This window comes from Amphibalanus amphitrite, unplaced genomic scaffold (assembly GCF_019059575.1).
Source record: "Amphibalanus amphitrite isolate SeventyFive unplaced genomic scaffold, NRLGWU_Aamphi_draft 001965F_arrow, whole genome shotgun sequence".
Classification (NCBI taxonomy): domain Eukaryota; kingdom Metazoa; phylum Arthropoda; class Thecostraca; order Balanomorpha; family Balanidae; genus Amphibalanus; species Amphibalanus amphitrite.
The window spans coordinates 56976-77658 of record NW_024883458.1 but is presented as its reverse complement, the minus strand read 5'-3'; the positions used below and the strand labels follow the sequence as shown (position 1 = coordinate 77658).

General features: G+C 47.8%; 1 protein-coding gene across 1 annotated transcript; it reads right to left on the bottom strand.

Moving 5' to 3' along the window:
• Positions 1-213: 213 nt before the first annotated feature.
• On the bottom strand, positions 214-8981 carry LOC122375950 (cadherin-87A-like; the record flags this gene model as incomplete). Its single annotated transcript, XM_043355564.1, has 8 exons — positions 8911-8981; positions 6695-6840; positions 6149-6258; positions 5595-5723; positions 5034-5159; positions 1278-1418; positions 725-917; positions 214-326 (listed from the first exon to the last, which is right to left on the bottom strand). Coding segments are annotated over exons 2-8 (957 nt in total), but the record flags the coding sequence as incomplete, so codon positions are not given.
• Between the last annotated feature and the right edge of the window lie 11702 nt (positions 8982-20683).

Here is a 20683-nt window from a genome sequence, read left to right as displayed (position 1 = left end):
AAGGCAACAAAATGGGTACAATTTCGGACCTGCTACAAACACAAGAAAAGCCAAAGCATTTGACAAAACATGTCATCATCATCATCATTAGCCCATAATAACTAAATACGCACTTACTATAGCAGCAGCAGCTCTAGGCCATTATAAACCTCATCAATTGACACTACCGGTGGTTTCAACTTTCCTAGACTGGCACAGAATCCACCGACTCACCTTGACTGTGAGATGAATGGCGCCGCCGCGCACCAGATCCGACTCTCGGTCCAGTTTTTTGGCCGTGCTCAGCACGCCCGTCTCCTCGTCCAGCGAGAAAAACTCGCCAGGGTCTGCCAGGGCGAGAAAATGAGGTGTGAATGGTAGGAAGGCTTTGTGATGGATGGGGGTAGGTGTGCGAGCACGAGCATCTTTACGAAATACCATGCGGCAAGATTACTGAAGTCCGTTAGTCGAAGTGCATACTGCAGATACATCTCAGCTTCAGCAGTTCCCAGCAGGCAGACTAGGCAAGGAAACCAACAACTATGAGCAGTAAAATCACACCTCCATCTAGCCTTTATGTCATCCCAATTCATCCTGCTACCCTCTCCGCCTGTCCAGGCTTCTCTCTCCCTCGCTCGTTCCTTTCCATCTCTAATTCTGAACTACCCAATATCCATTTTGAGGATTACGTGTCACACCTTCCTCTATTCCCTCCCTCCCTCCCTACCCCTCTCCCCTGTCTCACTTTCCACCATCTCGAAGACGACAGGTCGTGCCGCCCCGCTGTCTCCATCCGCCGCCGCCACGGTCAGTACGACCGTACCGATGGCGGCTCCCTCGTCCACAACGGCCGTACGACTACCCGAGAACGACGGTGGCGAGTTCTGCACGTCCTGAACGCCGATCAGAGCACGGCCGGCGGCGGTGAAACGGCCGTCCTGTGGGGGGGGGGGAGGGGGGGTCAGTGAATGAACGAATCGCACGTGGGTGGAAATATGTCCAACGACAAGCTGGGTAAAACAACTGGGTCGATGGTAAAGCTGGATTTCCTAGAGACTATGCTAAATCACAAACCACGTACTCATGTATGCTTCTTGACACTTCCTTTCCCTACACGTTAACAAAAACAAAACAATGACACAAACATGTGCCTCCCTCGTCAACATAACCAAACACATCATCTCCACAAGTCCCAATCATGACAATGAAACCTTCCCTCCTTCCCTCTCCTCACATACCCCCTCGAAAGAGTACCTAATGACCTTCACTTACGGTAAATACTTGAGATAAATACATACCGACGCGAGCAGCGCCACACTGATCCTGGGGTCTCCGGTCGGTGAGAGTACCAGCGGCCGTTGTAGCACCAGCGAGCCCACGTACAGCTGAGAGGTACTCTCCAGGGCCATCACTGTCAGCAGCTCACAGGCGCCCTCCGACTGGCGGTACACGGAACGGACACGGCACGAGTCGTGGTTAGGTGGGTGGGTTAAAACGTGTGGCGTTTGGATATGTATGCAGAAAGTTCGTGCAGTAAGAAGTAAGTACGGCAAGAGTTCGTCATTTGGTAAGTGTATGCGTGATTTGTAAGCCGAAAGGGTGATCTCAATATTATGAACATTTATCACTATGGTATAATAAAATTCACTTGCATGTTCTTATAACGGTAAACAACTACATATTTACCACGCTGGCCTGTATCGTTAAACTCACGCACACACAAGTACATACGGTAATTTGACGCAATCCTCTTATTACAGCTATTACCTCAAGTAAAGGTCATTAGGTACCCTTTCGAGTAATCAGACCCTTTACTCAAGAGATGCCTCCTCTTCTTCTGACGAAGACGAGTAGGCTGCCATGCTAGGTGAGGCCATACATTGATGGCCACGATGATCATTAGTATGAGAACTTGTAGTTGAACTTTTCAGGGTGGTCCTTCCATTCCTTCCCCAGTCTGTACTTGAACACATCGACATTTGGAGCATCGATGGTGTGGGTTGACAGCTTGTTCCATGTCTGAGTTACTCGTGCCGCAAAGAAGGCTTTTCTGGGTCCCAATTGATGCTGGACTTGAAGTTTTTGATCGTGACCTCGGGTGACACGGCTGAGAGAGTTCTTGAACATGCTGTTGTGACAACACGGGCACTCTCTTTGGAAGTCCACCTTGTCGAAGCCTTTCAAAATTTTGAAGGTCTCGATGATGTCCGACCGTTTCCGTCGGAATTCCAGAGTAGGTAAATTAAGGCTCCTGAGGCGATCTGAATATGAAAGGTGAGACAGTCCGTTCACCAGCCTTGTTGCCCGCCGCTGCACCTGTTCGAGTGCATCTTTGTCCTTTTTGAACTTGGGACTCCATATAACAGTTGCATACTCGAGGTGGGGCCTGACAATGCTTTTGTACAAGGCTTTGAAAATGTCGCTGTCAATTTTTGCAAAGGTATGCTTGATTGCACCAAGAATTCTATTGGCCTTGTTAATCTGGTTAGTGACATGTTTTGAGAAGGATAGCTTCATGTCTATAGTGACTCCCAGGTCCTTTTCCTCACAGACTGCTTCAAGGGTATGTTTGCCTCCACCCATAGTTGTCATGGTATACTCACTTCCAGGATTTGTTGGTCCTAGATGCATGACCTTGCACTTGAGTGGATGAAAGATCATCTGCATTGTTTTTGCCCAATCTTGCAAAGAGTTGATGTCCTCTTGCAGATTGTGAAGTTCACCATCGCGCTCGTTGATGACTTGGTAGACCTTGGTATCGTCCGCAAACATAGAGATGTGACAATTTAAGAGGTCGGGAACATCACAGACAAACATGGAAAACAAGAGAGGCCCGAGCACTGAGCCTTGCGGCACTCCACTTGTTACATACTCCCAGTCTGAGAGTGATCCATTGACGTTCACTCTTTGCCGCCTGCCTGTTAGAAAACTCCTTATCCACTGATGAGTCTTTGCATTCACCCCTAGAGCCTGGACCTGGGCTAGAAGCCGTTCATGGGGCACAGTGTCGAACGCTTTGGCATAGTCCAGAAACACAACATCCACTGGTAAGCTGTGGCTTAGCGCTTCCGTCCAAATATCAAGAGCTTCCAGTAGGTTTGTGACTGTAGATTTCCCTGTGATGAAACCATGTTGTTGGCGAGCGATAAGATTGTTTGTCTTCAGATGAGCGATGATGTCCTCGCATATGATCCTCTCCAGAATCTTGCATAATATTGATGTCAGTGACACTGGTCGGTAGTTCGCGGGATCACTTTTGTCGCCTTTTTTAAAGATTGGCGTGACGGTGGCCACCTTCCATTGCCGTGGAACTTCTCCAGTTTCAATACTTTTACAGAACAGAGATGTGATGGGTGTCGCAAGTTGGTCAGCAAGTTCGTGCAAAACACGAGGGTGCATGTTGTCGGGGCCTGGCGATTTATCAATCTTCAGTGTTTTCAGCTTGGCATGGACTCGCTGAACAGTTATCGCAATTTGCATCTCTGCCTCCAAAGGCTTTGGAGCTAGCGTTGGGATCGATGACTTGTCTTCCTTTGTGAAAACGCTTGCGTACTGATGATTCAATATATCAGCCTTGTGCTTGTCGTTAGTTGCCGGTTCACCATTAGCACTACGCAAGTCCGAGATACCACATTTTGATTTCCTGCGACGGTTGACGTAGTTCCAAAACACTTTGTGATTTCCTTTGACTTCTTTAGCCAGCTTCGACTCGAATTCCCGCCTTGCTTTCCTGGTCGCGTGGGTAGCTTCATTTCTTGCCTTGACATAACTTTCGTAATCATTACTGTCCTTGGTGTTCAGAAAACGAACCCAAGCGTGATGTTTTTTCTTCACCATTCTAAGAGCACTCCGATTCATCCACAGGGGATTTCCTCTTTTCGCTTTCTTGTTGGTGTCCAGCTTGGGCACGTACCTATCCATTAAATCCGTGATCGTTTGTTCAAGCGTATCTGCCATCTCATGCACAGATTTGCCTTCAAATAGTCCTCGCCAGTCAACGTCCAGTGCTTTCCTCATTTCTTCATAGTTGGCTTTGTGGTAATTCAGTACCGCACTCTTTCTTACTGGAACGTAAGGGACAAACGATATAGCAAATGAGACACTGGCATGATCGCTTGCTCCAACCGGGTCTCCAATTGTCAGTTGTTCCACCAAGTCTCGCTCATTTGTAAAGAGTAGGTCATCGAGAGTAGAGCGCTGTCCATCTCTGTATCTTGTTGGCTCTGTTATATGCTGTAGAAAGTAGGTATCGCGTATACATTCGATAAACTTACGAGCTGGGCTGTTCTGGCTGACACCTTCTGGAACTTCTGGGTCCGGGGTCCAAAATATTTCTGGGTGGTTAAAGTCACCGACTATAACCTTGTGCGAATGATTTGTGGATGCTGCCCAGCCAAGCATTTTGTGAAGATCAGGATCTTGAGGAATAGCTTTACTTGGTGACCCGCTTCTGTAGATCACCCCAACAAGCATACTTGCTCCACCCCGGGCATTAACCGTAATCCAGGTGCAATCCTGAAAGTTGCAGTCTCCCGCGGGATAAACTTGTTTGGCCATCAGATTCTTTTTTACATAAATTCCCGTGCCCCTAGTAGCTCCGGCTGAAAAGTTGCTAGTAAATAATTCGTAGTCGGGCAGTTCCATTACAGGGTGTTCAGGCATCAACCCAACTTTAGGTTTCATTTCTGTTAATGCAAGAATATCATAGCTCTCAAGTGCAGTGAGTGCCAGCATCGCGTCGTATTTACTCATAATAGAATTGTCGATGTTGGCATAAAACACTTTCAATGAGTTAACAGTATGGGTTACAGGCCCGGCAGGTTTCTTGTCGTCTTGAATGTCTAGTCTCGATGTGATGGAACCATGTGATGGAACTATTACAATTTAAATCAAAAGTATCTCTAGAAGTAACCAATTGAAAAAGAGTACAGCTTCACACCGACAGCTCATCGACACAGCAAACACAGGACAATAAAACTCAACAATCTGGAGAACAATAAAACTCAACAATCTACACGATATTTCACACCCCGTCAGCTTTGTCTCCAACATACCGAGCTTTTCGGGTCGCAGGTGACGTTCAGGTTCTCTCCGACCAGGTCAGGGTCAGTGACCTCGATCTTCTTGATGACCGTGCTCCCGACCGGAGCATCCTCGCGTAGTTCGGCCTCGTACAGTGCCTGGGGGCAGGTCAGGGGTCAAAGAGGTCAGGGCTGGAGTTAGAGATTATAGCAGCGGTTAAGAGGGATCATGGCAAGGCACATAAGAGACATGGTCAGATGGGTCAGTTAGCGAGGTTGGGCAGGGGTCAGAGGTCGAGGTAGGGGTCAGAGGTCAGATCAGGGGCTAGAGGGATCATGGCAGGGGCAGACGTCAAGGTAGGGGTTTGAATTCAAGACAGCAGTTACAGGCCAGAAATCATGGATCGTCATAATGAGATCTCAACACTTCAACCGTAAGACGTTAGGGTTGAAGCCTTAGTTCTGCAGATGCGATTTAACCTTACCCCAGCTACTCTGCCGCAGCTGGAAACAAGTCCCTTTTCTAATCTCAAGCAGGACGTCTACAAGCACTGCTGCAACCACTCTTCACTATTATCCGATCACTTCGCTCACCTTTTTAAACACGGGCTCGTTGTCGTTTTCGTCGACAACGATGACGGTGATGGGCACGGAGACCTTGTTGTTGTCACCGCCCTCCACACGGTCCTCCAGGGTCACCTGGAGCTTCAGCTGGGTGGTCGTCTGTGGACGGAAACGAGGGTGGATGGTAAGGGAGTGTATGTAAGAGTGGGGTGTGAAGTAATTGAGAAATGGCGCGGGGATATAAATAAGAACATCTGAACCAAGGTAGACTGGTAAGCTGAGATGAGTTCATTCAAACACATGCGAACAAAGCTTAATGTCCAGCTCTATTATTTTATTGGATGTAAGGTAAGAAAATCAATGCATTTCACATTAATTTTTTTCAAACAGCATTCTATTCATAATATTCTAACTACCTACTTCATGTATGATAATGAAAGATTATCTCAGGCATGGTGATTGTGGGTGTACTTGAAATAGTAATGATGCTGAAAGAAGCAACGCTTATGCTCAATTTTTTTTAACATCGTAACATTCTACCCTTCCCACATCTCACACGCTGACTAATGAGCATCCTCTCTCACCTCGTGGTCGATTCGTTTCTGCACCGACACCACGCCGGAGCGCGGGTTGACCTGGAGTACGTCGGTGCCCTCCAGGCCGTACAGAAGGGGTGAGCCCTCTGGGTCCACTCCTGGGGTCACGATAGGGGTGCGGTTAGGTGATCTAGGTTGGAGGATATCCAATGAAATAGCGAAGAAGGTTCGGACAAGACAGTATGGAGAAGGTCACAACAAAGAAACAGCAGAAAATTTAGTAGGTACAAAACAATGAACAGGTAGGTATCACACAATGCATGGGAGAATATACAATTAAGGAAAAAAGATAGACACAATAGGTAATGATGCCGATGGCAACAACACAGCAGAAATTCAAAATAGCCGACAAAACAGTGTCAAATATCGACCAAACTGACGAATCATCACACTTAAGAGCTGAGTGGTGAATATTGGATGAAGCACTTAGCAGAACAAAGTGGAACTCAATGATCTAAGAAAAGGGTGGTACTTACCTACCTAATTGATATTTCATACCATACCTGGCAAGGTCAGTAAGTTGTAGCCACTCACCTTTTAGGGTGTAGACTTCCTTTCCGATAGGAGTGTTTTCCGAAATCACATGGTAATCCATGTTGGCCTCAAAGCTAGGTGGTTCATTGGCACTTACTGCTGCCATATGGCAGCATATGACCAAAAGTGCCTTCTGTATAAACATTCTGCAAATACAACATAAGTCATCATAAAGTAATTGGAAGGACCAGTGAAAAAAACTAACAACGAGTGCTTAAATGTAGCCAAATCTCAAGGAGGCAGACACAATACAGTTAAAATATTAAAACAACGGTGGAAAACATTCCAAGGCAAATATTTTTGTGATTGCAGTTGTGAGTCGTTAATCATGACCTACTGTTTAACTCCCCTAGGTATTTATTCACCTGTTTGGGGTTCCTTTGGCCTGAGACTTGAGAGTAGCCAAAAGAATAGAGGAACAGGGAGTAGGGAGGGGACCTGCATAGAAAGAGCTTGCCGGGTGGATGAGAACTAGAGATGTCAATCGGATACCAACTTTTTGGTACACCGATACCAAACCGATACCAACTCGGCATTTGGTATTTGAATCCTAATTTGTTTGGTATTTTGTTGGTATCATGAACCCTCGCTAATGTTTGAGAGGCTAAGAAATCGGTAAAAAGTTGGTATTTTCCTCATGTTCCCAAGTTGGTTTGGTTTCGGTATTTCTCCACGGTTTTGGTTGGTATTTGGTATGGTATCGGTATTCCGATTTTCCGTATTTGACATCACTAATGAGAACCCGACTGGAAAAAATATACGTTACGCCGATTGCCGAACATGTCCGGCGTAGTGTCAAGATGGTGCCGAAAATTTCAGCGCATGTCCGGGATAACTTTGCATGCGCCGAATTCAGCGCATGGCGGCAGCTGAATTTTTCGGTGCAGGGCGGCTACGGATTTTTTTGGCGAATGCGGTCACATAATTTAGTCGGCACACTGGTCAATCTAGCAGCAGATTTCGAGAGGGTTCGGGACGAGATGTCCCCGTCCTGGTCGTGTGCTCGAACTGGCGAGCCGCCCTGAGGATACTCAGCGGAGGAGCGGCCGTCCAGGTGAGGCCTCCACCCTGGGTATGGAAGACCTGATTCAACATTGCAGAGCGTCATGAAGTAATACTGCAGTGGGCTCCTGCCCACTGCGGTAGTGCCCACTGCGGTGCCGAGCGGAATGAGAGCGCGGACGACCTGGCGAAACAAGCGGCCGCCCTGCGCTCCGACGCCCGCTCACTGACCCGGACGGTTCATTATGCGGCCCCAGCCCTCGCGTCAATGGCGCGACCAATGGTCTGAACCACTGGTATTCAAGCCACTCATTGGGAGAACGCCGGCGCTCCCTGTCCCCGGGGAGGACCGAGAGGACACCGTTTCCGTGCACCAGTTAAGGGCGGGGCCCGGGTCACTGGGAGCGTGCCAGCAGTGCCCAGACAAGCAGTGTCCTGCTGCGCTCTGCACCGTGAGCCGAGATAAGGCTGATCTGATGTGCCGGGGCAAGTGCTGCTCTGGCCCTTGCTGGCGCCCTTCTTACCTGGTCTTCTTACCTGGTCGGGTTCCCTTGTTCTGCTTTTAATTGAAGGAGGGGTCAGGAGGGGAGGGGTCAATTGAAGCCCTCCAGCTACAAACACACCGCTCAGTGCTCCGGCAATGTTTTTTGCCTCAGAATTTCCGGCAAGGGCCTCGTTTCATGGCACGACGCTACAGTCCGCTAAGCGTATTGTGGTACCTATTGGGTTTCCGTGGAAATAAAAAAAACTTATTTGGATGCTCAAACATGGGAGAGCATTCAAGGCTCTGAAGTGCTCTGTCTGGCTGATACTTGGAGCCTTGGTCAGTAGATGTGCACATGTGCTCAGTGCTATTTATAAAAGTGGCTTAATGTTGACACAAATAAGCACACAATTTAAGGCACAAATCATGCAGAAGTTTCAGCACAAAATTGCTTGTGCTAAATTTTGGTGCATGGGGGCCACACGGGCATCTGGCGTAGCATATGGATGTTTCTTGTCTGGGATGAGAAAACATCCAATTGGGAAAGTGAGCCCACCAGCGTCAAATGGATAAGTCGCAAAGAGTGTAGTGATGCAAATAGCAGCATTATCAAATCGGTACACAGCATCCAGTCATGGGACACAACTTCGTCGAACACAACTGTCACTGTCACTGCTTGACTAAGCAGTAGACTATAACTGACAACAAATACTAGATTCATATTACTTACCTTAAAATACTTGTCCAATGTCCCCTCAATTTACCTTCAATATTTCATCAGTAAAAGACATCGACCACCACCAGCCTGAAAAACAAAAACGAAACAGCATCAACTCGAAGTCTCTAAATCGAACTAGAACTGTGGTTAGTGGTAACACAATCGCATCAGATCTGCATAACAATAAAGATATCAACGCAAGCCTGTTTGATCCCGACATAAAGACAACTGCTTTGACCATCACCTACTCACCTTTTAATTTGATAAATGGGCCCCTCAAGCCCCTCAGCCTTTCAAGGATACGCGGCCTAAAATATTTCCCTTCACTTTACCAACGTAAGCAACGGTGGCCTTCAAAAAGTTTGAGTTGCATGAACAAAAGCAGAAAACATTCAATGCTATGCTTCGAAAAATAAACATGCTATCAAACACAAATGCACCGCTTTTTGTCGCAGCTGCGCCAGATACCCCCAGTGGAGCGTCAATGACCTCGGGACGGGTACGGACCGGTCACACGGGTTCCGTTAGTCGGTCATCCCACGGGAGAGGGGAGGGGAGGGGTGCGGGTGCAAGATTCCAACGTTTCGCGCATGCTAATCCCGCGGGTCCACTTCATTTTTTTCAGAGGCCTTGTATGAAACGGTTCGGGAGTGGGTTGTGGGATATAAGGGATATTTCCATCTTTTTATTTTTTTACAGAATGTATGCGAAATTGAAGAAACATTCACATAAGAGCGCCTTGCATCTCCATTATGCTATGCACATCAGCGTCAACAATGCGCTCCTTCAACCAAGCCCTCCATTCAGTCGGCCTTGCATTCAGTCTTGCTTGCGAAGGTCTTCAACCAATCTGAGACAGGGCGACATCTATTCACGAACGGAATTATAGTTACAGTCACAGATGACGCTAAGAGCTTCACTTTGTAATGTTTTGTATGCATTATTGTAATGCTCGGGAGAAAGGTGACGCTAGCAAATTTCTGAGCGGGCTTGTTCTTCTTATTCCAACATCATGAATGAGCATTGAGCAACATACGCTTGTATGTAGGTACATTTTTTCGCGGACAAAGGCACACATTGCAAAAGTGCTTAGGTTAGGACAAAGTACGCATGTACGCCAATATTCGTTACGGTCAGGTGGGCCGTGAGGGTAACCGCCAGCCCGGAAAGAGGGCGTGAGGGGATCATTTGTCCGAGGATGGTGAGGACGGATGACGAAAGTGTAGATAAACGTGGTTCGTTAAAAGTAGTCATCAGATGATCAGATAATGCGTTTTGCTCGGTTGCAAAAATAGATCCTAAGGCACATAGCTACATAGCTAGCTAATCTGCGAGTAATGTCAGAGCTGGCACGGCACTGTTCCGTGCCGATCTCCTTCACCGTGCACGGAGGCCCTGAAACAAATAACAATAAAGATGCCAACAATGTTGCAAAAGATGACGGCGCATTCTGTTGCCAAGAGGCAACTGACGTCCAATGTGGTATCTCTGTCGCAGCGGTTTGGCTCCGGTCGTTGAACTCCACTGGACTCTGGTGCCAGCCGACAGCTCTGTGGTCAAGGCCAAGGTGAGACCAACAGGCGCCGACACCTGTGCCGGTCTGAGCTATTCGAGAACAGGGACGAAACTTGAACTGCAGCGTTGTAATGAGCGTTATAATGGGGACGAAGTATGAGCTGTTGACCATTAATTTAAGTAACGAGGACAAAAGATGAGCGTTGTAATGGGGACAGTAGTTGTTGAACATTATAGGTAACTAGGACAAGAGCTACGCATTATATGGGGACAATAATTGAGCACTCTAACGTGGAAAGAGAAGAGCGTTATAACGGGTTAGGCTAATCCGTTTAAGCGCTCTGCCCTTTTCCTATAACCCGGTTAGCTGAGCGTTACTATAATGAGCGCTATTTGACAGAAAAAAGTCCTTCAATTAAATAGAAACGGGTCTTGTGTAATTTATGTCGTCCGAACCAAACGTTACCTAATTATTCGAGGATCTGGATGGCTGGCCATTCTAAGGCACCGGTACGTAAAGCGTTTATTTTTTTTTTATCAAAGAATCATCGTCCTAAAGATAGTTCTGGATAGTTCGAGCACAGTTGCATAAACGTACAGTCTTCCACGGACCGCCGGGTCCGCACAAGTCAACATTCTTCTGTTCCAGGGATTATAGGCCGAATAAAACATGTAGTGAAGGAGTTAACCCGCGCCCTGCTGGGGGTCCTGGATTTCCACGCCCTGCTGGGGGGGGTGTTTGAACACCCCCCCTTGTAACTCGGCTCCTGGGCCACGTAGCGACACGCGGAAGGCGGCGTTCGAAAGAGCGTAAAAAATAATGACGAAATCATTTCAGTCAATTTTTTGGTCAGGTCAAAGGTCAGGTCACCAGAGGTCATTGAAAGCAAAATTTCGCCGATTTCCAGGTCGAATGTCGAAAATTTCCAAGAAGCCAACGCATAACTCGGGAACCAATAGAGCTACAGCGCCGCGGAAAAGCGCATTCGATAGCCCTATTAACGCCCTTTCTGAATAATTCTCTCAGATTTGACCTAACGTCAACGGTTTTGCCTGCAGGGGGCAAAAACTGCAAAAATAGCCGGTATTTTTGAAAACAGTTTTTCTGCAATAACTTTTGACCCAAGCCTTGTACGAGCTTACTTTTACCGGCATCGTGTTCCTCTCGTCAAGACGCATCGATTGAACTATAACTTGACCTTGAAAGGTCAACTTGAAAATTTGACCTCAGGTCAAGGTCATGACCTGACCGGAAAGGGTCATGTTGCATATCAGTCGATCCGTATCGTCGAGCTGAACACATCTAAGGCGTTTTCATCGCTCTAGCATGCCTCTATCAAAAGTTATTTGCGAAAAACTGTTAGATACCATTCGTGACCTAAGATGACCTCAGGGCATAAACAAGGGTCACAGACACCATTTTCAAGTTCAGTGTGTCTAAACCACTTGTAATTCGGTGTTTGGGAGTGTTTATAATGTCTTTCATCCAAAAGAGGCGCATTTCAATTTTCTCCCATTGACTTATAATGGGGAGGTCGCAAAATTGACCTGACCTTAGGTCATCGATATCAAAATTCTGAGATATACATTTTGTACATGCTATTGCTCTTAGCAATCGCTGAAAGTTTCAAAGCGATCGGTCACTCGGTGTAGCTATGACAGACATTGAAAGTTTTTATGAGGTGAGGTCACTTCAAGAGACCTGGTGACCTGACCTTGAATGACCTTGGTCTGAAATTTTCACAACATGTGTAGAATTGATGTATGATAAGGTGTACCAAAAACGGCGGCGCTCCGCGCCGCCGTTTTTGAGATATTCGCGAAAAACCACAAGGGGGGTGTTCAAACACCCCCCCCCCCCAGCAGGGCGCGGGTTAAACGCTCCAATGGAGACAAGAGTTGATCGCTACAATGATGGGGGTCATAAATCGTTCTCTGTTCGATATAATAGGTAGGTATACAGAGTGATATAAGCTACCAATGCTTATTCACTATTAGGAGGCAAACAATGGACATGCTGGAAAGAACTTACCAAATGAATTTGAGTTCGCTTGGCCCTTGCAGAACAGGAAAGTTATTATTTTAGTTCTGATGTATCACTTCTCGTGTTATTATAACGAGCACCAACTGTTTATAACCGCATGAGCAAAGGCATCACGGCACCGTTACAAAGAATGCAATCTGTGTGCAAATAATATGCAGCTGTCTGGCAGGATAACGGCTATTAAGTTACCAGCATGACATGCACCCCGATGTACGCTGTATCCAGTATCCACTATCCATGCAGGTATCCGAGGACGGTGAACGTTGAAGGTAGATAGACCATCAAACGGTTCAAGAAGGTAAACGTGATTCTAAACGTTGGTAAACGGCAACGCGAAAAAAAAACGCGATGGTAAATGGATAACAAACGTGATGATAAACGCTATAGGAAGTCGACACAATATATAAAACGATGAGGGCGCGATAAAAACACGATAGCAACTAAACGCAAAAAAGACGTGATTGTAAGCGCTCCTCAGAGACACTTTTAATAAGATTTAACCCAATTGCCCATATCCGTCGACGTTCAGGTCTGCACGTGACCGAACCCCTCCATGTTATCTTGGCCCACGGTCGACAGGGAAGCCATGTAGTCTGGTCCTAACGGCCAGTGACGCTACATATTTATGAAGTCTGTGTCCTCCTTCTGGTCTGCGTCTCTCTCTCTCTCTCTCTCTCTCTCTCTCTCTCTCTCTCTCTCTCTCTCTCTCTCTCTCTCTCTCTCTCTCTCTCTCTCTCTCTCTCTCTCTCTCTCTCTCTCTCTCTCTCTCTCTCTCTCTCTCTCTCTCTCCCTCTTTCTCTGCTCTCTCCGGATTCCCCTCCCGTTTCGATCCGAGCGATATAGCGTTTCACAGCTCGGCGATGGAGCGGACTAAAACGCAAATCACGAAGGGGCCATCAAATGTTTTGCTGCTGTCCGAAAGCATGATTAAGTGTGCGTAGGTAGTCATGGCCCGTAGTCACTAGTCATGGCCATGTATATGTAATTATGTATACCTATCGATTTCCCCTAAAATTTCCATAAATTACGAAGATCCTACTGTACCTATTTCTGGGCACTTATTGGCGTAAACTTTAAATTGTCATTTCTCTCAGGCCTCAGCAAGTAAAATACATAATGCGGAATTATCTTAGCTTTAACTGACTGGTAAAAATGCAACACTCGTCTCACTGCACGATTTTTTCCCTTTTTACTTGACAAAACCGAGAATAGTTTGAAGATTACGCAATGCATCAGTGATAACATGGCTAAACCAGTATAACGCCTTTTGGGGCGACTAACGGAGCGAGCGAGAGGGTGGGCCTTGCACGTGCGAAATTGCGAGGGGGTACCTCCAACTGACTTGTGCACGGCACCCTACTAACTGGTCTCTAGCGATGTGCCGAATTTGGGCACAATCGGCCCAGCCGTTCTCGAGATCTGGAAGCGGCACCCTGCACGTGCGTACGTGCAAAATGGGTCCCAACTGACTTGTGCACGGCACCCTACTAACCGGTCCCTAACCGTGTACCAAATTTGAGCGCAATCGGTCCAGCCGTTCCCGAGATCTGGAAACGACCCCTGCACGTGCGCACGTGCAGCAGCACCCCAACTCTGGCACATGTACATGCAGTGCCTAGTGGGTGCCTACCTACATGCCAACTTTCAGCGCAATCGGCCAAGTGTAGTTACCGAGATATTGCAACAATTACAAAAGTGACACCTCTTCGTTTTGCACGTGGCACGTGCATAAGGGGTCACCCACATGCATCGGGAATAGTGCAATACTTGGTAGAAGGAATGAAGCTACCCTACAAAAATTACCGCATGTAAATCGGTCAAGTGGTTGCTGAGATATAAGCCTCGCAAAAGCGTGACCACGGCCGGCCGGCCGGCCGCTCATACTCAGAAATTTCCGTTAATCTAAGGAAAGACTACGCTCGCTTCGCTCGCTCCGTAATAACTAAATCACGGAAATCATGACTCAGAGACGTGCAATGCTCCACACTTTGTTCCAGAGCATCGCTCACCATGCATGATTGACGTAGGTAATTAATGTTTGCATATTTGGCACTCTCCATCTCCTGGACACTGTCCTCTCCTCCGGTAATAGGACTTCCGAGACGGTTTTACTGTTCCGCGTCCGTTTCGGAACCCATGTAGTGTCCGTTTTTACTGTATGCCTGGCCTATTCAAATACATTAGCCGGAGGGGTGTGGTAATAACTGGTGTAAGCAAATTGACCACGGTCAAAAATGCATTACCAGAATGCACTTAAGCCAACATTTTGGGATGGTCTCGTTTATAAGTCAGCTAAGAGCTTCGGTTCAGAATATAAATTTATCGTGGGCATACAGTAAAATACATACCAAACTCGGCCGGTGATAAATTTTCAAGACCTCAGTCCTTACTGATTTTTGAACTCGGCCTTCGGCCTCGTTCAAAAATTCAGTAAGGACCTCGGTCTTGAAAATTTATTTACACCGGCCTCATTCAGTATTATATAGCACCACATAATAATAGCTGTTCCGTGAGTTCAGTTGTGGTTGACAGTGGCGGCAGAACACCTCCAATTAAGGGGGGGGGGGGGCACTGGCGACTTTTGGTCCCATTCTTTCCATACAACCCCCATAGGGCTAACGTTAAAATGTCAAATCAAAAGGGGACACGGTGCCCCGGTGCCCCCCCCCCCCGTTCCGCCGCCTATGGCGGTCGAGTCACCCTGTTTTGGAAAACAGCACATCGCTCCCATCTGTTAGCACACGAGAAACCCAGTAAAAGTATGAGTTGAATTAATGATCACATCCGACTCTTCCAAGGGATAATAATTACACCTATGATGATTAATGATGCGCTGGTGCCAGGCCCCACACGATGGGACCACAGCAGTGAATGATTTATTTGTCATGTGACAGTCTGATGCCAAAAAGGTAGAATATGCCATTTGGAAGCACGATGTTTAGCGATGCAAAGGTCGTTCGAATTATCAAGCCGGACTTGACTTCCGCGGGCATGCTGTCAACCGGTTAGCAGGTATCACGGCTAGAATTGTCCATATTAGATATAGCTTGTTTTGATTAACCATTGAGGAAGTTGAAGATAAGATTCTTCGCCGTCTCAACTTCCATTTGGCTACGACATCGGCCACAGGACATGCTCATCTCGACGCATTTATATTCGACTGGAAAATCCGAGGATGGTTAATAAATCAAGAGTCCCTCGTTGCGTTTTATGCCTTTCCCTCAAAAAGCATGATAAACAGAAATATGATCCCACCATTGCTGACTTTCGAACCCTCTGTCACGCACAGCAGATTGATGCTGATTAATATACCGTCAGCCAACTTTCACGATCCTTCCATTTTTCAACTGAACCACTTTACTGGGCGGTAGATGCATAATTTTTGGCAATAATAGGTCATTTCTTCCATGCTCCAAAAAGGCACGACCGACTCACCATGGCTTTCTCGAATTACACCAAATTAGAGAACTAGAGAAGAGTGTTGGAGATCTAAAATGTGACTCAGCATATGTGACGCTGGAGCCACTGGAGCAGGTCTCAGCAGAGCACCATTAGTAGGTACTAGGGTTACCCGCGTGCTCCGCAACGCGAAGAGGGGATTTTTTGACCCGTGGGTATTGGGTTGGTCTGTGTCGATTTGGTTGGTAGATATCCATTTCGTTCGATTGCTTTTTGACGGCCAAGTATTTTGGAAGGAAACAAAAACATCGCATCGAGGTGCCCGTGTCGTATTATCATGCGTTCTACTTTAGAATGATTCGAAAACTGGCGTGAAGTCTTTTGAGGGCCATCGATGAATTTCGCTAAAAATGACAATGCAATGGTTTGGAACATTTACATTTTTAAGGATACTGTTGCTAATCATGCAAAAATGAAGAGTGAATATTGGACAGAATTGAATGCTCTATCCAATGGTACCATATATTCAATTGCCAGAGGTATCAGGTTATGCAGCAAACCCCGTGTGATTAATAAAGTGGCACAAAATTGACAAACACCATTTTCTCCTGTGATTTGCACCACCTTGATTTGGATCAATCAGCTTTTCACAATTTTTATATGAGAGGCGGTACCTTTCTCTTGCAAATAGGCGTTGATTCAACTCGCTCCATTTAACGGTCACCTAAAAATAAAATTAATTCCAAAATCCCTCAAAAACCGCAATTTTTCAAATAAAAGTGCCCTCTCCGGTGCACGTGGCGCGTGCTATCCTCTGCATTGCACACAATTCAATAGCCCGTTCAATTCTGTACACGATGCTGTTTTCCCCGTGCCGGTCGGACCCCTGGTCACCAAGATATTGCACGGGAACTGGACCCGTGTCGGCCAAAATTAGCCGTTTTCGCCCGATTTCGCACGCCGATTTATACATGTAAAGTCAATGACGCGAATTTGCACTTTTTGAGCACGCGCCACGCGCTCCCTATCAATCCGATCGAGCTGAGAGCCCTCAAAGGCACGTCGCGCATCCTTGATCTATAAGTTGTGCAAGTTTCAGGGCGCTAGGTGCAACGGTCTGGCCTGTAGTCCACGCAAAGCACCACCTAGTCGGGACCTCGGTAACGGACAGACGCACCCTCCTCAAATAGTAATATGGATGTACACTGTACATACATACATACATCAGCAATCATATTATCCACTTCTCCGCCCATCACAGGTAGGGCGGATAATTCGTGGAAAAAATATCATTCGTGCTCAAATACGGAAACGAATCAGTGAATGGAATTACCTATAGCTCCGTTACCTGGAATTACGCCGCACGTTCGTGGGCTCACCGTGCCACAGCTCGGCCGTGACTCTGGCCCTGTTTCGCTTCGAGCGGACATAGAGTCAGTCCTATAATGGGTACTTGGTGAGGGGAAAATGCTGAGCATGAGCGATCGCCCGGTCCTTGTCATGCTTTTGACACCTTCGGCTTCTGGCGGTACATTTTAGAAGTTAGAACTATTGGTCAGGTGGATGAAAAGAGAGATTAAGTGCCTTCAGTTTTGCGCTAACAAGATGCATAAAAGCGGATTACGGCGAACTACGGCGTCCTCGTTTTAACGACTATCATCAAACAATTGCATGGCCGGGTCCCACATAACTGACCTATCCCTTTCTCAAGACTTGGGGATTGTCAAAACATGATACTTTGCGGGAGCTTGTCTATGAGGCCAAGTCACGCGTGGCCGAGTTATCAGCAGTGGTAAAAATAAAGAATATTATCCAAGGAAAACCTAGGCCGATCCAGAACTGGCGGCTGTGGTTGGCAAAGGGGACTCCCGATAGCCCACCTCGCTAGGCTCGTGCAACAGGAACCCAACAGGTTAGCAGATACTCATGAATAATTTAGACATTAAATGAGATCGGGCTCGTTGTTTATCCTGACGGTTGATAAAAAGTCAACGGGCTCATCAGCTCCTTGGTACAGCACAATCAACTTCAACAAATAAACACTTAACATTGTCTGCAAATATGATCTATGTTGCGGTGCCGTGCAAGTAACTTGTAGGTACATGCGACATGTTAATTGAGTACATGGTTCGAATCAGCCACGGCCCGTGCTTATACAGCGACGTGGGCGATTGATTCGCCCAATAGCGCACCACTGCTCTAGACACTCTGACCCCTGGCAGCGGGGCTGCCCGGTGGCAGTGCCCGCTTCCCAAACCCAGGGTATATTGAATTAGGTCCCAAACCACGCACTCACAACAGCGACTCAGCAGGCGATGACGAACAACTTCCACCGAGCAGGTGAGCCGTGAACCGCAGCGGCCAAAGTGATTTAGCATTCGTTATGCTGGTGGAGACTGATCCGATCCGCGTCCGGAGACTGATCCGAGAGCATGATCCGCGTTTCGTCACGTGATGCACGGATAGATCGTGCTTCCGAGCTGTGAGAAATGAAATGTATCCACGCGAAGATGAATGTCATGGCACATCGTTTATTTATTTGTGCTACCACGAGGAGAATTCAGCGCGTGCCGACTTGGAAAAAAATTGCATAAATAACAATTGACTATACGCCTATGTATGTACCTACTGACCCATGACTGGATGAGGCAAATAAAACCAACTGTTAGCAGGATAAACGGTCATTTTTTCATTTGAGTGGACCGTGGTACTGTTCACCAAAAGCCGAGTTATTGCTTTACCAGTTTCAGCTAATATCATTCAGTCATATCCAGGGATGCGGAGCCGGAGCCGGAGCCGGAGGGTGGAGCCGCCGGATCCGATACATTTTTGCCGGAGCCGGAGCCGGAGCCGTCAAAGAAGGGGCGGACTCCGGCTCTTTTTTTAAGGAAAAAATAATTGACCTAGTTCGGTTTGACAGTACAAGGCATGTGGTCGTTAACACGTGGTACGTCGCATGGGCCATGTGAATGAAAAAAGCTGAATACGTATCTCCAGTGTCCCACAGTAGTGCAATCCAAGATTCTTACAGATAGTGCAATCAACCTCCTGTCTGCTCCTCCCTCTCCACGTCTACTGCATCCCCAGAACCCAAGGACCGGTTATCAGGTGACGGCCATTGCCTTTGAAGCCAGTGTAGTGGACTGCGACTTCCACCCGTATTTAATTGATCGCATAGGGGACGTACTGAATCGGAACTCGCGGCCGGAGCCGGAGCCGGAGCCGCGGGAGCCGGACCATTTCACTCGGAGCCGGAGCCGGAGCCGGAGCCACCGTGGCATTTCACCCGGAGCCGGAGCCGGAGCCAGAACCGATTTTTTCTTCTCCGGAGCCGGAGCCGCCTGAAATGTCCACGGCTCCGGAATCCCTGGTCAGTGGTCATATCGGCCTTATTTTACCAATCACATGCGCATGAAGTGGTTCGAGGAGCTAATCAAGTCATTTCGTTATGGAATAAATCACGTGGCAACGAAGTGACTTGGCTTCAGGAATTCAACAGATAATTTTGCTGTCGTGAAAAAATATGCTGTTGATAGATTTGTAGGTATCATGCTCGTAAGAACAAAATTAGCCCAGGCTCGGTGAACAGCTCTAACCTCTCCTGGCTCCTGCACCAGGTAAATCAGTGCCCTATCATCCGACTAAATGGAAACTGTCACCGTTGTGTGTGTGTGTGTGCGCGTGTGTCGAGCCTGTGACCGATAAGTGACCACACGCTCAGGGGCGGACGGCCGGTCACTGAGGCTCGTCCTGGATGGATCCGCGTCAGTCCTGGATCCGCTCTAGCCCGGATCCACTCTGGCTCGGATCCACTCTAGCCCGTATCCACTCTAGCCCGGATCCACTCTGGCTCGGATCCGCTCTGGCTCGGATTCGCTCAGTCCCGGGTCCACGCTAGCCCGCCGCACCGGCCCAATTCCGGGCAGTTCCGGGCAGTTCCGGCCCAGTTCCGGCCCAGTTCCGGGCAGTGTTTCACGGCCGCTGCTACCACGCTGGCAGCGCATTTCTCGAGCTGACGTCACAAACTGTGGCCGTGTTGAAGATACCAGTTTGTTGATGTCTCCATGGAAACTCAATTTTACACGTGTGCTGGCAGCGCGCTGGCAGCGGCCGTGAAACAGGGGCCCCGTCCGCTCTGTGCGTGCCCAGGTCCGCTCTAAAGCGCACTGTGGAGACCCGTTACGAGAGCCGCCAATTTGGCGCTGCGGCGGCCGCCGGCGGCGGCAGCGTGGTGCAGAGGCAGGTCATCAACCTGCTGATGCAAATTGCAGGATTATTTTAGCTATGCGTACTCGCTGCAGTTGTAGAGGGCGACTTTATGTCGTTCTGTCATGCTCTGCTGATTTCGGCTAAGGCGCATGACTGATTAGAATCGGTCAGGTGAGGGACGAGAGGCACAAAGGCGGGTTCAGACGAGCTAGAGGGAGGAAAAGCGGGAGGGTATTGGGGTTCAGCTGATGATTGGATGCTCAGGTTTTTCCCAAGCATTTTGCATCCATTTTAAGGAATTAATTTATTTTGTCATGATTTATTTCATGCTCATTTTTCATGACGCGTCATGTTTTGAATCGGGTCTGTAAAGGTCTTGTCCCACACACAATTTCCCCGCAGCCGTCAAAGACAAGGCAGGAGTGAGCACTGAGCAGTGATCTCAACCACCCTCTGTAGGGGAGGACATTGGTAACCTGCCCGTAAGTCCAAACTGCTACCGTCACGGCATTTGAGCGTGATTTCAGCTGCAGCGGACAACGGAACGACCGGCATGCCATTCATCTCTCAGATCAGGTCAGGTCATGCTTTAGGTCAAGAAGTATACCACCAGCGCTA